The following is a 12563-nucleotide window of genomic DNA, read 5'->3' on the forward strand; positions in this document are numbered from 1 at the left end:
AAAATATAATTATTTTATATAATTATTAATTTCATTATTAATAATTTTAATATACTATATATCATATTAATACATATATGTATCTATTTCTATACTTATTTGTTTTATTAATTAAATAAAATATTAAAAATGATTCATGATAATTTTGATTCATGATAAAAATTTAATCTTCTGGTAGTATGTTTAGTAACTAGAAAATCCTAGATGATACTTATTATTCTTATATAAAATTTTTTATATAAACATTGATTGAATGCTCAATTTTTTCTCTTTTTTTTATAAATTTTTCAATATATATCCTACTTCTGCTTCTCTTCAATGCATTTATTTATTAAATATCTTGAATTACAATATATTATTAATACGTTATCAAATATAGAAATGAAATAAATTTTATACATCATTTTCTGTATTTATCTTATGTTTCTGCACACCATTATATTTTATTTAATATTCACTTCTTTCTTTTTTACCAATTTTTTTTTTTGTTCCCCTATTGGAATGAAGAAACAATAGTGACTGGAAGAGAATGTTGAATTGAAAGGTAGTTGAATTTCAAGCCATATGTCGAAAAATCGTCGTTCGACGAAGGATTGTCGATAATTGAAAAGATTTGTGAATAACCGAATTCGTAGATGAAAGATTCGTCGATAACTGTATTTGCGATTTTTTGACAATAGATTGTAGATTATATTGTAGAAAATATCAATTCGTATATATTCGAATTTTTATTTGATAAGAGGAAGTATACCTTTTCTGAAAAATTTCATTATTGAAGATATATCGCGAACAATATAGATAAACGATTCAATGGAACGTGTTTCCCTTTGTCAATTTAATTTAATTATCAATATCGATTACTTGGCAATCTTGCTCTTCTACGCCAATTACCGGTACATTTTCAGTTTATACCAAAGGATGTTGCTGTGTTAAGAAAATTTAAAATGATACTCAAATTTTATAATAAAAGTAAGAAGAAAAATTCAAAATTTTAATATTTCTTATTTAAAAAAAAAAGCTGTTCTTCGAAGGATGTTAAAAATCAATATTTTATTCATATACTCAGCACTTGAAAAATACCAAAGGAATACAAAAGAATAGTAGAGATATGAAAGTATCAACATATACTGTTGAAATATGGAGCAAGTAGTACGAGAACGTATATAATCAGACTGTATTTGTCCATTTGATAAATGTACTATCCATGTTATTTTTTATAAAGAAGATATATTCAATGATTTTTTAATTAATATTACAATCATTTAATTTAATTTTAATATTAATATTCAAAATTTAGAAAAATTTTATCGCTATGAAATTTCTAATAAAAAAAAAATGTTAAAAATATTTGTCAAATTAATTAGTTGTAAGTGATTGTAAATATTTTCGTTCGTCCTTTTTAAAATTTTACTTTTTTATTTATTGGAAAAGAAACGATGATTTGATGATTTTACGTTACTTTTAAACAAACACATCTTCGTAAAATCTATCTTGGAGGCAACCAGTTATTCCTAACTCTGTTTACACAAACTCTGTTACACAAAACGATCTCTTTCCATTACCTTTACCACGAATTTTATATATTTTTTCGCAACTGTGTTACGAACTGGGTTTTCCATTTTCCGTGTCGTCCGTCTCTTTTTAATCCGTATACGCGTCTTCTTCAAGAAATTTCACCATTACACAAACATCAAATTTCGTGGTTTTCACGAGAAAGAATTTTTAAAAAGTTCCTCCAAGTTCCACAAAGTAGATTTCAACTTTTACAATATTCATTATCGACTGTAATAATATAACGTTCAATTTTCTTTCAAAATTTGAAATTAAATCTCGTACAGAGAAATATTTTTCTACGTATTTGTTTGAAAAACGTATACGAATTGGATTAATTTTTCAAATTTTTCTTTTCCTATTAGCATCACTGAGATATTACTTAAATTTATGCACACCTTTATATGAAATGAAGCAAATTAGGCAATAAAATTTAGATCAGATGTTAGATTTCTCACAAGACCCAGAGAATTTACAACTTGGTGAACCTTAATACATCACGCAATTCGACCATCAAGAAACGTCGATGAATTTTAACATGCAAGAAAACTTTGCTTTCACCACTCGTTAAGTAATTTTTCATGATAATTTATAAAATAATAATTTTAGGTATTACCTAATAATATAACTTTTTTTAAATTGAACGAAAATTATTTTTACCTTTTATTATCTTAAGAAAATTTCATTCTCTTATTAAAATCTTTGAAATTAATTTTTTAAAATATTTAAAATTCTTTTAAATTTAATCGTAAAAGAAATTAATTATTCTACGAAAGATTTCCAGACAAATTCAGAATTGAAATTTGAAAACTGAAGAACATACACGAATCTAATTATCGTTAATAATTCTGATACGATTGAGAAGAAAGATCGTTCTTTATTAAATATCTAAGTCAATCATCTTCGTAGAATTTTGTTAAGTACCTTAACTTTTGAAAAGATAAACTTCATTAAATTTCATTTCATCAATTTAATGTTCCCTGATACCTTAGGTCCATAATCACTTTTAAATAAATTCTTTCAATATTCTACACTTTAAAAAGTTAAGAAAAAATTCAAGAGATACCTATACAACTATTTCATATACTTGAATTTAATTAATTAATATATAATTGCTATAATAAATACAAATACTGTCTCATATGATATACACCCATTTTCCAATTGAGACAAATTTTTCACCAACTCAATTATTATTATCACTTCGATAAAAATTAAAAATTAAAAATAGTAAAATTGCCGAAACACATCAAAACACGTTAATGAGAATTTTTATTTCCTCCCATTGCCCCAATTGGATCTCTCTACTTGGATATTGTTACTGAACATAATGGTACGCGATAAAAACGAAAATATCGGTCAACAAGTGTTGCAGCTAAAGGGAACACGGATAAGCCATTCAAGAGGGTTGAAAGACCATCGTAAAGACTGGTGTGAACACAGCAACCTAGCAACCGAGCAACAACCGTGAACAATCATGCGCGGCCGACAAAGGGATCACCTAGTGTCACTCTCATCGCCACAAAGAAAATTTTAACAGTCTGTCGATTATAGGAACGTGTCGATACACCTAACCCTTTGTCTTTCGGCTCCACACTTCGTAGACGTCGATTCTATACGCGTGAAATCTCGTTAACGTTATTCAATACAGGGTGGCGTGAACCTACGCGTTACAAGAATTTTCTATTCTATGGTTGTTTCTTCTTCTGAAAAATTTGTGAAAAGAAATCGGTAATTGTGTAGTAATCGAATGTCATTTTCGATTTTTATGAGTTTTAAAACAAATTTTGTATTGGGATAATCCTGGTTAAAAGGAAAATTAGAATTGTTTATTATAATTTTCAACTATTTTCTCGTGCTTTGAGAGTTTTATCAATTATTAACTTTATAATCATGTACATATTAATATATGTACATAATAATTAATCTTATTATTTTTTATTATATTTCTATGGTCAAACAAGTCTTTTGAATATGAACGAAATTGAGATATGTAGAAATTTGTTTAAAATACTTGTATAAAAAAATTCTGAAGATAATCTGGATATTTGGTAAAATTATCGAAACATAAGTTATATAATTGTAATGATTTAATTTGTTGTTAATTATTTGAAGTAATAATTGACAAAAATGATTGATGTCATATTCAAAACACGGAAAATATTAAAAATTATGATCCTAATATTTTATATCAGATAAAAATTAATATTACAACTCTTTTCTATACAACTATTGTTATAATTTTCGAGATATTCGAGAAAAGAAGTATTATTACATAGGATTTCATTATAGAATCTCGTAGTAGAACGTCAATCACGAAATTTTTAACAGAATGACGGAGGACTAATTAAGTTCGAAATTAAATCACGATATGAACCACGTTTCGAAACCATGTATGTCAATCGATGTCCTCCTTTCATGATTCTCGACTGGGATGGAAAATTGTCTTTTCCTGTTTGCTCTGATACAACGTCAATGTTATTAATAAATGGGATTGGACAGAAATTTGAATAACTATTTTAATAAAACAAGATGAAAAGAAGGGAAAGAATACCTATGATTTATTCTTATCTATCTACTATTTCTAAATATTATTAATTGTAATTTATTTATTGTAATAATAAAGGCAGTAATTCTATAATGATATAATATGTATAATAATTCTATTAACTGTAAAATATAATTCTGTAATTCCATTTAATATGATAATTCTATAATTGTTCTATGGGTATAGTATAATAATTCTATTATAATGAATTCTAATATGAAATAACAAATATATATTCAATCATATTGAAAATAAATTTCATAATTCATATCTTCCTTATAATTATAGAAATTATTTTTAACTCATGATACGTTAATCATTTTGCCACTGAGAATTCAAATTCTAATAGAAAAATTTAAAGATTCTGAAATGATTAAAAAGAAATAAAAAAAAAAAAATTGACCTATTTTATTCAGAAATTCTTTTTAACGATTAAAATTGAAAATAAAAATTTAAAAATTCAATGTCTCACAAAAATAAAAAAATTCTGAAATCTACCAAACCACATCCTACTAATTTAGTGGATTAAATTCATTCCTCTTCAATCGAAATCTGTAAGAAAATAATTTTAAAATTCATCTTCTTATAATCCCAGAATCCCAAAACTCACGAACGCTATTCCAATCAGCAACGAATGCTAACAATGAAACCTCACTCCTCATTTCTTTTAAAAAACTTTTCAATCACGATGAATCCAGTTTTTCGCGACCAATCACGAATTTCTTATTTCACGTCTTCGATATACTCAAAATGATTCTTTAGCAAATCCTCAAAGAAGGGAGAAAAAAAATTAGAGGGAGGATGTTGGGATAAAAGCGAAGCGAGGTACATTTTTCCATCGAAGGAGCTGTTTTGCACTGACGTAAACAAACAGAGGCTCCACTTTTTGATTAATGTCTCCAAGGAGACAGAAAAAAAGAAGTGCTCCATGAAAGCTGAGAAAAAAAGGAGAGGAAATAATGGAGGGACAGGTGTGAAGGTTGTAGATTGATGAGGATTATGTTGAATAATGTTTCGAGCGTTAAAATAATGAGATTTGTGAACAATTATTACGATTCTTTTATCGTGTATTTGATTTATAATTGAAGAATTATCATAAAATGGGATAAAAGAAATTTTGATAAATTTAAATTTTTTTAAAACATGGCGGTAATTAATTTATATTTGACGATTGATTTTTTTTTATTCTATGTGATAATAATCTATAAATTAAAAAAGAAAAGAAAATGTAATCAATATGAAATTTTGAGAAAAGAAATTAATGAAAAATCTCAAATCTCAAATCGTATAGTAAATTATTCCTTGAAATCAATTAACATTTCATGTTGGAATATTTATACCGTGTAAATATTCCTTCGTGAATAAACGAATTCATAAGAATATGAATTTTTATATATGTTAAAATAAACATGAATTTATGAATTCAATAAAAAAATTTAATCAAAATAAAATTGATAAAATACTGGAGATAAAATCGGAAAGAAAAGAATATAAATACGTATACGTGAAATAAAAATAAAGAAAATAAAAGCAAAAAGAAAAAAAAGAGAAAAATAATCAAAATTAAACTAAAATTAAATATATTAACCTTCTGTGAATACTTTTTTCAAATAGGCAACTCGTTTTTTTTATTGTAAAAATCTATTGAAAAAATTCTAAGAAACTTATCGAAGAATAACTCTCACTTAAGATATAAATGATCGTTATTTAAAACTTTTTTCGATAAAAATAAAAACTCGCTTCGAAAAAATTTAACAATGGAATTCCCTTTCGATCCTAAAGAACTTAAATTGTCTACAGAAAATCAAGATAATGTTTCTGTGACAATTTTATCTTTTTGTTATAATCTTACATGAATTATAATCTTAATTAACATAATACGAGTATCAATATGTAATAATAATATTAAATAATGAATATTATTTAAATTTATCTATTATTTAATGTGAAGATACTTAAACTTTTATCAAAAAAAATAGTTATCTTTTGAAATTAACAATTGAAGAACTATACAAATATACTATTACATCTCATTGAATGTTATCTTAAAAATAAATATACATAATTCTATATTCAATTAAAGATTTAAATATCAAAAATAGACTTGAATCGAATTATTTAAAAAAAAAGAAAAACTTGTCCAAAACAAACAAATGATTGTTGAAGAAGAAAAAAAAGAAAGAAAAAATATTTTTACGTGTAAATAATGACTTTATAATGAAAAATTTGAATAAATTTTTCTTTGATTAGTCTGTGCAAATATTGGAAATAATATTACTATGATAATGAGCTATTTTTGGATATTATATACTAATGTCTCTTCTAACAGAAATTCGATTAAATGATACGAATAAAAAAAGAATGTTTTAATATTTATAAAACATCAATTTCTATTTTCTTTTCCTTAAATTTTCCTTCTTTTCCGCTGTTCACTATCAAATTAATTTTTGATAGTACTTTTTAATTTACAATTTGTACTTATATGATATTTCGATAATTATATAAAAAAAATTCTGAATTTCTTTACATTAAATGACGTATCTCAATAATTCATAATTATTTCTGATCTGAACATCGCTAAATTTCATATTTCTGTAAATCTACTCTTACAATTCTTCCATAATTTTCCTGCTCTTCCAATTTCCCAATCTTCAAATACAATTATCTCGCAAAGATATAAAAGATATTAATGAGACAACGGATAATCATTGATATCGCGTTAATTATTTCTCATTGAAACCGATTTTATCAGGACAATTCGAACTTATTAATTAAGAATACAAATGGAGATTTCCAAGAGGAATAAATAAATCTCCGTGGCTCGTTGATAATTTACACCGATCGATCGTGAAATCTCGCTAACAAAAGCATCTGCATACCATGCGATTAATAATTCCTCTCGATTATGGTAAAATCCAATCTGTTCGCGTTACCAAATTAAGGAGAATGGCACGTTAACAATTACATCTCGAGAATCTTTATTTGGAAAAATAAGAGACGATCACATCAATATAACGAAGAAATTTAATTTTGTTTTGTACGATAAAAACTCGAATTAAATGAAATTAAAAATTGTCAAGAATTTTAAATAATTTTATATCTTGGGAAATATATTGCAAGATAAAGTTAAAATAAATTAATTTATATATTGCATTTATTTAAAATTTTTATATATCGTTAAAATAAATTTCATCATATGAAAATATTCAGGAATTTGCTTGCTAACATAACAATATTAATGGGTGATAATGTATCGGTGGGTGTAATATTAATGAAGTGGAGTGGAGTGGATGTAGCTACACATATTTTAACTGATATGTAATAATAATAAGTATAACTGTTACTTTATATTATCTGTAATAATAAATATAATTCCTCTGCAACAATAATACCTACAATAAAACATTATTTTTATTGGAAATAAATGTAGAGTTATACCCGGAAACATTAAATGGGAACAATCATTAAGTGCACGTGTGTTAATATGGATAGAGTGCTATAAAAAAAGAAAAAGAAGTACATCTAGATTTTTATCGTTATTTTTATATATATATATAATTAATATATCGATGCTTAACGAATGAATTACTCACGAGGAAAGTTGTTGATTCAGCTGTTTAATTAGAAGAAATAATGGTTGTAGCAGGATTCGACCTCCTAACCACCGACTGGAAAGTTCAGTATGGACCACAAAAATGTGCTCTGAAAATGCATGTAAGTAACTTTTTTTTTGTAAACTTTTTTAATTTATCAAATCTAATGAATCTATATTTCATTGTAAAATAACTGAGAGAGGAGGAATAATCCAATATAGGGTTTCTGATAATCCAATGCTTTAAATAATTGTTAATTTTAAATGTACATACATTATGAATATTTCAGAATATGAAAAAATTTATTAACATAAAATTAAAATAAGAAAATACCATAATTAATGCATAAAAACAAGAATTAAAAAATTAAAAAATGGTCAAAAAAGAAGAAACTCTTATAATATATACTGATATAAAAATATATAACTTATCTTTTGCATTCTACCAATTATGAAAAATTAGAGCCAATTTCATTTTATTATTACAAAATCATGCAATTCTTTTCTGTCCACACGAATATATCAACATAGTCATGTTTTTAACCTGAAACCATCTATAACAATCTATCCCAAACGTTAATAATTAAATCATTCCTTCTTCCACTTCGTTTCTCAAACATTTTATGCAATCGAAACGATCTTGGAAAGCAAATACTACATCCATAGAATACATCCCTCTGTTACGTCTAAGAAAACAATCTGTCAAGCGCGAAATACGTTTAACGAATCAAGGTGTGTGCACAAAGGGTGCAAGAGGGAGCAGTTAACAACGAAGGGACGTGGCTCTGTCAACCTTTCAACCTTAAGCTCTATCGATTTGATGATATGGGGGGTTGGTTGGCTCGCGATATTAATGTGCACAACGAAATTTTAGGGGAATCGCCAAAAATAGGAGGGAAACCTTCTCGTCCTCGACGAGATTGAAGGCGAGGAAAAGATGAATTGACAAAGGACGTTGTGAAACAGAAAATGGGGAGGAGGGAGAAAGAACCTGGGATTTCTTTTTCACTGGATTTCTATTTTTAGAAAATAAAAGAACGTGACGCGTCTTTTATTCCCCCTCCATTTGATAAATCGTGGTTTGATTCGAGATCGAAAATTATTTTTAGAAATCAGAGGGGATGTTGGGATGTTGATCGATAATTTTGACAATCTATAATATTAACAGATTTGAAAATGACAAATTGCGAACTCTAAAAATTTTAATCCCATTTTAATATAAAAATTTCTTCGATTCAATTTTGTTAAATATATATATATATTTTTGTATTAAATAATGTAACAATAATTGTTTATCTTCCAATGAAAAAAAAAACATCATATCGATGAGAATATTAAAATAAATTGGGAACGCATAAATTGCTGGAATAATTTCCTTCCCAAAGAAATACCCAAAATTCCATAAACCTATTCAGAAATTACAACGAACAGGAATTCATCGAAACATTCCTTCATCTCTCTAAAAAGTTCTCGATCCCGTCAACAATCTATCATAATCGGAATAACACATCAAACGACAGGAGTTTCATTAAAACTTTCCAACCTCCATATATATCGTTCTATTCATTGGTAAATACTTTTTACCAATCACAGAATTCCATTCGAGTTTCTCTTAAAAGCAACACGAATGAATAACGAAGATGAATAGTCGGGAAATTTAGTGATAAATTTTCGAAATGGGAAACTACTGTTTTAATCTGCAATCATGCATCCGAAATATTGGTATTTGTGAGACATTCTTTCGAGCTTTTCTCAAATTGAAGATTGAAATTTCTAAAAAAAAAAAAAAATTCTCTCTAATATAAAACTTTTCATCGAATATTTAACTGCTTAAATTTTGTTTAATTCGAGAACTCAAATTTGAAAACTGATTTTGAATAAACATAATTGAATCGCCACAATTGTTTCGAGAGAAAGTAATAGAAAAACATCATCCTTCGATAATTAATCTTCATCTAAAATTAATTTTTCTTCTCGAAAATTCTCAATTCTATAAAATAATTCTATATTCTACGAAACCTCATCTTCAAAACCTCTTGAAACATCCAATCTTTTCAAAAATAATTCCATTAGATTAATTCCTCCTCTCGAAGGGGAAGAAGACGCGATCTTCAAGATATTGATCCATGAACGATGCTCGAATTTCATTGATTTCCAAGATTGACATAGTCGCCGTGGCCCGCAAAATCCGGAATCATGTCCGGGTCAGAATCAACAGTTTGCTCTATCGATTAGTCGCCACGGCCTACGAAAAAGAGCGGAAGCGTGACCTTACTGACAACACACCTGGGTAGGAGATATAGGTTTCCACGTGTGAAGAAGGGGATGTGTTCTTTGTGTTTCGAAGACAAACGATGCTCCAATATGTGAAAAAAATAAGATATATATAAAAGATACTAAAAGAATGATGTAATAATTGTTTATGAAATGATTTTTCTTTTGATATTGAGAGAGAGAAGAGAGAAAGAGAGAAAGAAGGAAGGAAGGGAGAGAAAAAATAATGAATTTATTCTTTATAGAATAATTTTGAATTATTATTGAAAAATAGAAGTAGGTTTTTTGTTTTGTTTTATAGTATGAATATTTTACGTTATAATATATGTAGAGTTTAGAAAAGTTTTCTTTTTCATTTTATAAAATTCGAGTGAAAAATTGCACGATGTAAAAAAAAGGATATAACTTAATGTTAATTATTTTTTTCATAAATAAATATATACGAATTATTATATGGAAGGCTGAATATGTTCCTTTCGTTCACTTATATCTTTTAATGCATTAATCGATGCATTATGTGGTTTCATATAAAAAAGTATTAACCTACTTTCAACATATTAATTTAAAAGGTATTAACTTGAATTTTGTAAGACTTTGTGAAACGAATCTACAATATATCGAAATCATTATTAAAAATATAATAATTAATCATTAATAAAATGTTATTTATCATTCAATTAATAAATTGTTTATACAATATTTTCTATGAATACGAAAATGTATTATTTATTTATTTTTTATTTAAAAAAATAGAATTTTCTATTTTTTATATTTAATATTTTATTTTTCATCGAAAATATACAAAGACATTAAAATTCAACCGATATCTCTGCCCTGACTTTCATCTCTCTCGACATTGTGTCGAATATTAAATTCATTTTCAAATATCCAAATTTAATTTCATTAATCCGATATTTACCCGTGACCGAGACTTTCATTTCCATTAATACTTTCGTCCGCACGAACATCGATTCTTCCAATATATACATATATATTTCGTTCCCTCTGATTCTATTTAAAATTCAACTATTTGAAAAGATTTCACTGCATCCCTATTGCTTTTCTCCGATATTACGAAAAATCGATCGAAAGAAAACAATATCCCAGATTATATGAAATTGATTTCAAAATAAAGAAGAAAAAAAATCAAAAAAAGGAACGTTTAAAGGCAATTCAAAAAGTTAACATCAAACAAAATATTTGTTTATTTATTTACCATTTTTTTTGACCCATTTTTGTATCAGTTATTTGTCAGTATTTTTCCAACTATCCTCTTTTTATTTGCTATGTTCTAATAAATTTCGATGGAAACCAATACTTTCTGCCTCGAAACTCGTTTTGTTTGAAGAAAAATTAACTATTGCATGAAATACAATAAATTCTCCAACAGAAACAGAATTTAATGTTTTTTATCATAGATGAAACAAAACATGAAATATATAAGTTGAGTTTTGTTTCTGTTTACCGCCATTTTTTAATTCAATAGATTAAATTTGGATTAAATTTTTTAATTAGTCAATTGCGAAATTAAAAATTCAACTACAATTAAAGTAATCTTTATTTTAGATATTAAAATTTTAGATTGCAAAAAACATGCGATTTCTTTACTCAAAGAATTATTGTTCAAAAGTTCGAAATATCCTTCGATTTTCATTAATGAACACAATATAATACGCTTTATCTCTCTTTGTTTAAATATATAGAGATGAAAAATTACGAGGATAAATTATTTTTTGTCTTTAATCGAAATATCTTTCTCATTTTCTTTAATGATATTTAATTTTTTTCCCTGTACTATCTATTTTAATTTTATTTATAATGGCATCACATAATACATTTAGATAACAATCATTACGTTCATAAAAGATTCCCCTACTAATAATATATATATATAGTGAAACTGAACACGTTAAAGTCATAAAAATATGACGTTATAATCGTATAAAATATGATATAAAAGTTATCTGCAATTAAATACAGTTAAAGCAGTGTATTTATGTAGCAGTAAACTCATACAAAACTATGTATGTAACTAAACTAAGATAAAACACATGTTAAATTCTTTCATTTGAATTTAAATGTGAAATACAAATGTAGTAGACAAATATAATTTATCTTCTACATAATTTAAATTTTTCAATTATGAATGCACCATGATGCAATTCTTTAATAATTATCCTTTGACAAAATGAATACATCGAACAAATTGTCCGTCACAATTTTTTCCTCCGAGAAAACCTCAAATCAAAATTTTAACTTCTTCTATTTTTTATCTATCAGTCTTTATTGGTCTACATTTTCCCCACAGCTCAGATATTTCCTTTTATAAATATCGAGCGCGTTTTATTTTCAACCCGTGACCTCACGAGGCTTGGAAAATCCCTGGAAACGGGGATACGTATTTTTTTCTTGGAGGGAAAAAAAAAAAAAAAAAAAAAAAAAAAAGAGAAAGAAAAAAACGAAGAGCCTTGAAATTACGATACAGAACAAGACGAAAAACAGAAGAAGAAGAAAAAAACAGAAGCGACGAGTCTAAATTGAGACGACAATTGCGAGAGTTGGAATTGAGACAATGATGACGGAAAAATATAGTTGAAA

General features: G+C 26.2%; 1 protein-coding gene across 6 annotated transcripts in view; it reads right to left on the reverse strand.

Annotated features, from left to right (window-relative positions):
- Positions 1-12563, reverse strand: part of LOC410006 — a 142316-nt gene that overhangs the window by 89340 nt on the left and 40413 nt on the right. For 4 of the 6 annotated variants that reach the window (XM_026443494.1, XM_026443493.1, XM_026443495.1 and 1 more), the window contains exon 2: positions 7693-7801. The exons of the other annotated variants lie outside the window; for them this stretch is intronic. In XM_026443494.1, coding sequence (XP_026299279.1) covers positions 7693-7801 — 109 coding nt within the window. The remainder of the gene's footprint in view (positions 1-7692; positions 7802-12563) is intronic. 6 annotated transcript variants of the gene reach the window in all.

This window comes from Apis mellifera, linkage group LG10, assembly GCF_003254395.2.
Source record: "Apis mellifera strain DH4 linkage group LG10, Amel_HAv3.1, whole genome shotgun sequence".
In the NCBI taxonomy this organism is placed as follows: Eukaryota; Metazoa; Arthropoda; class Insecta; order Hymenoptera; family Apidae; genus Apis; species Apis mellifera.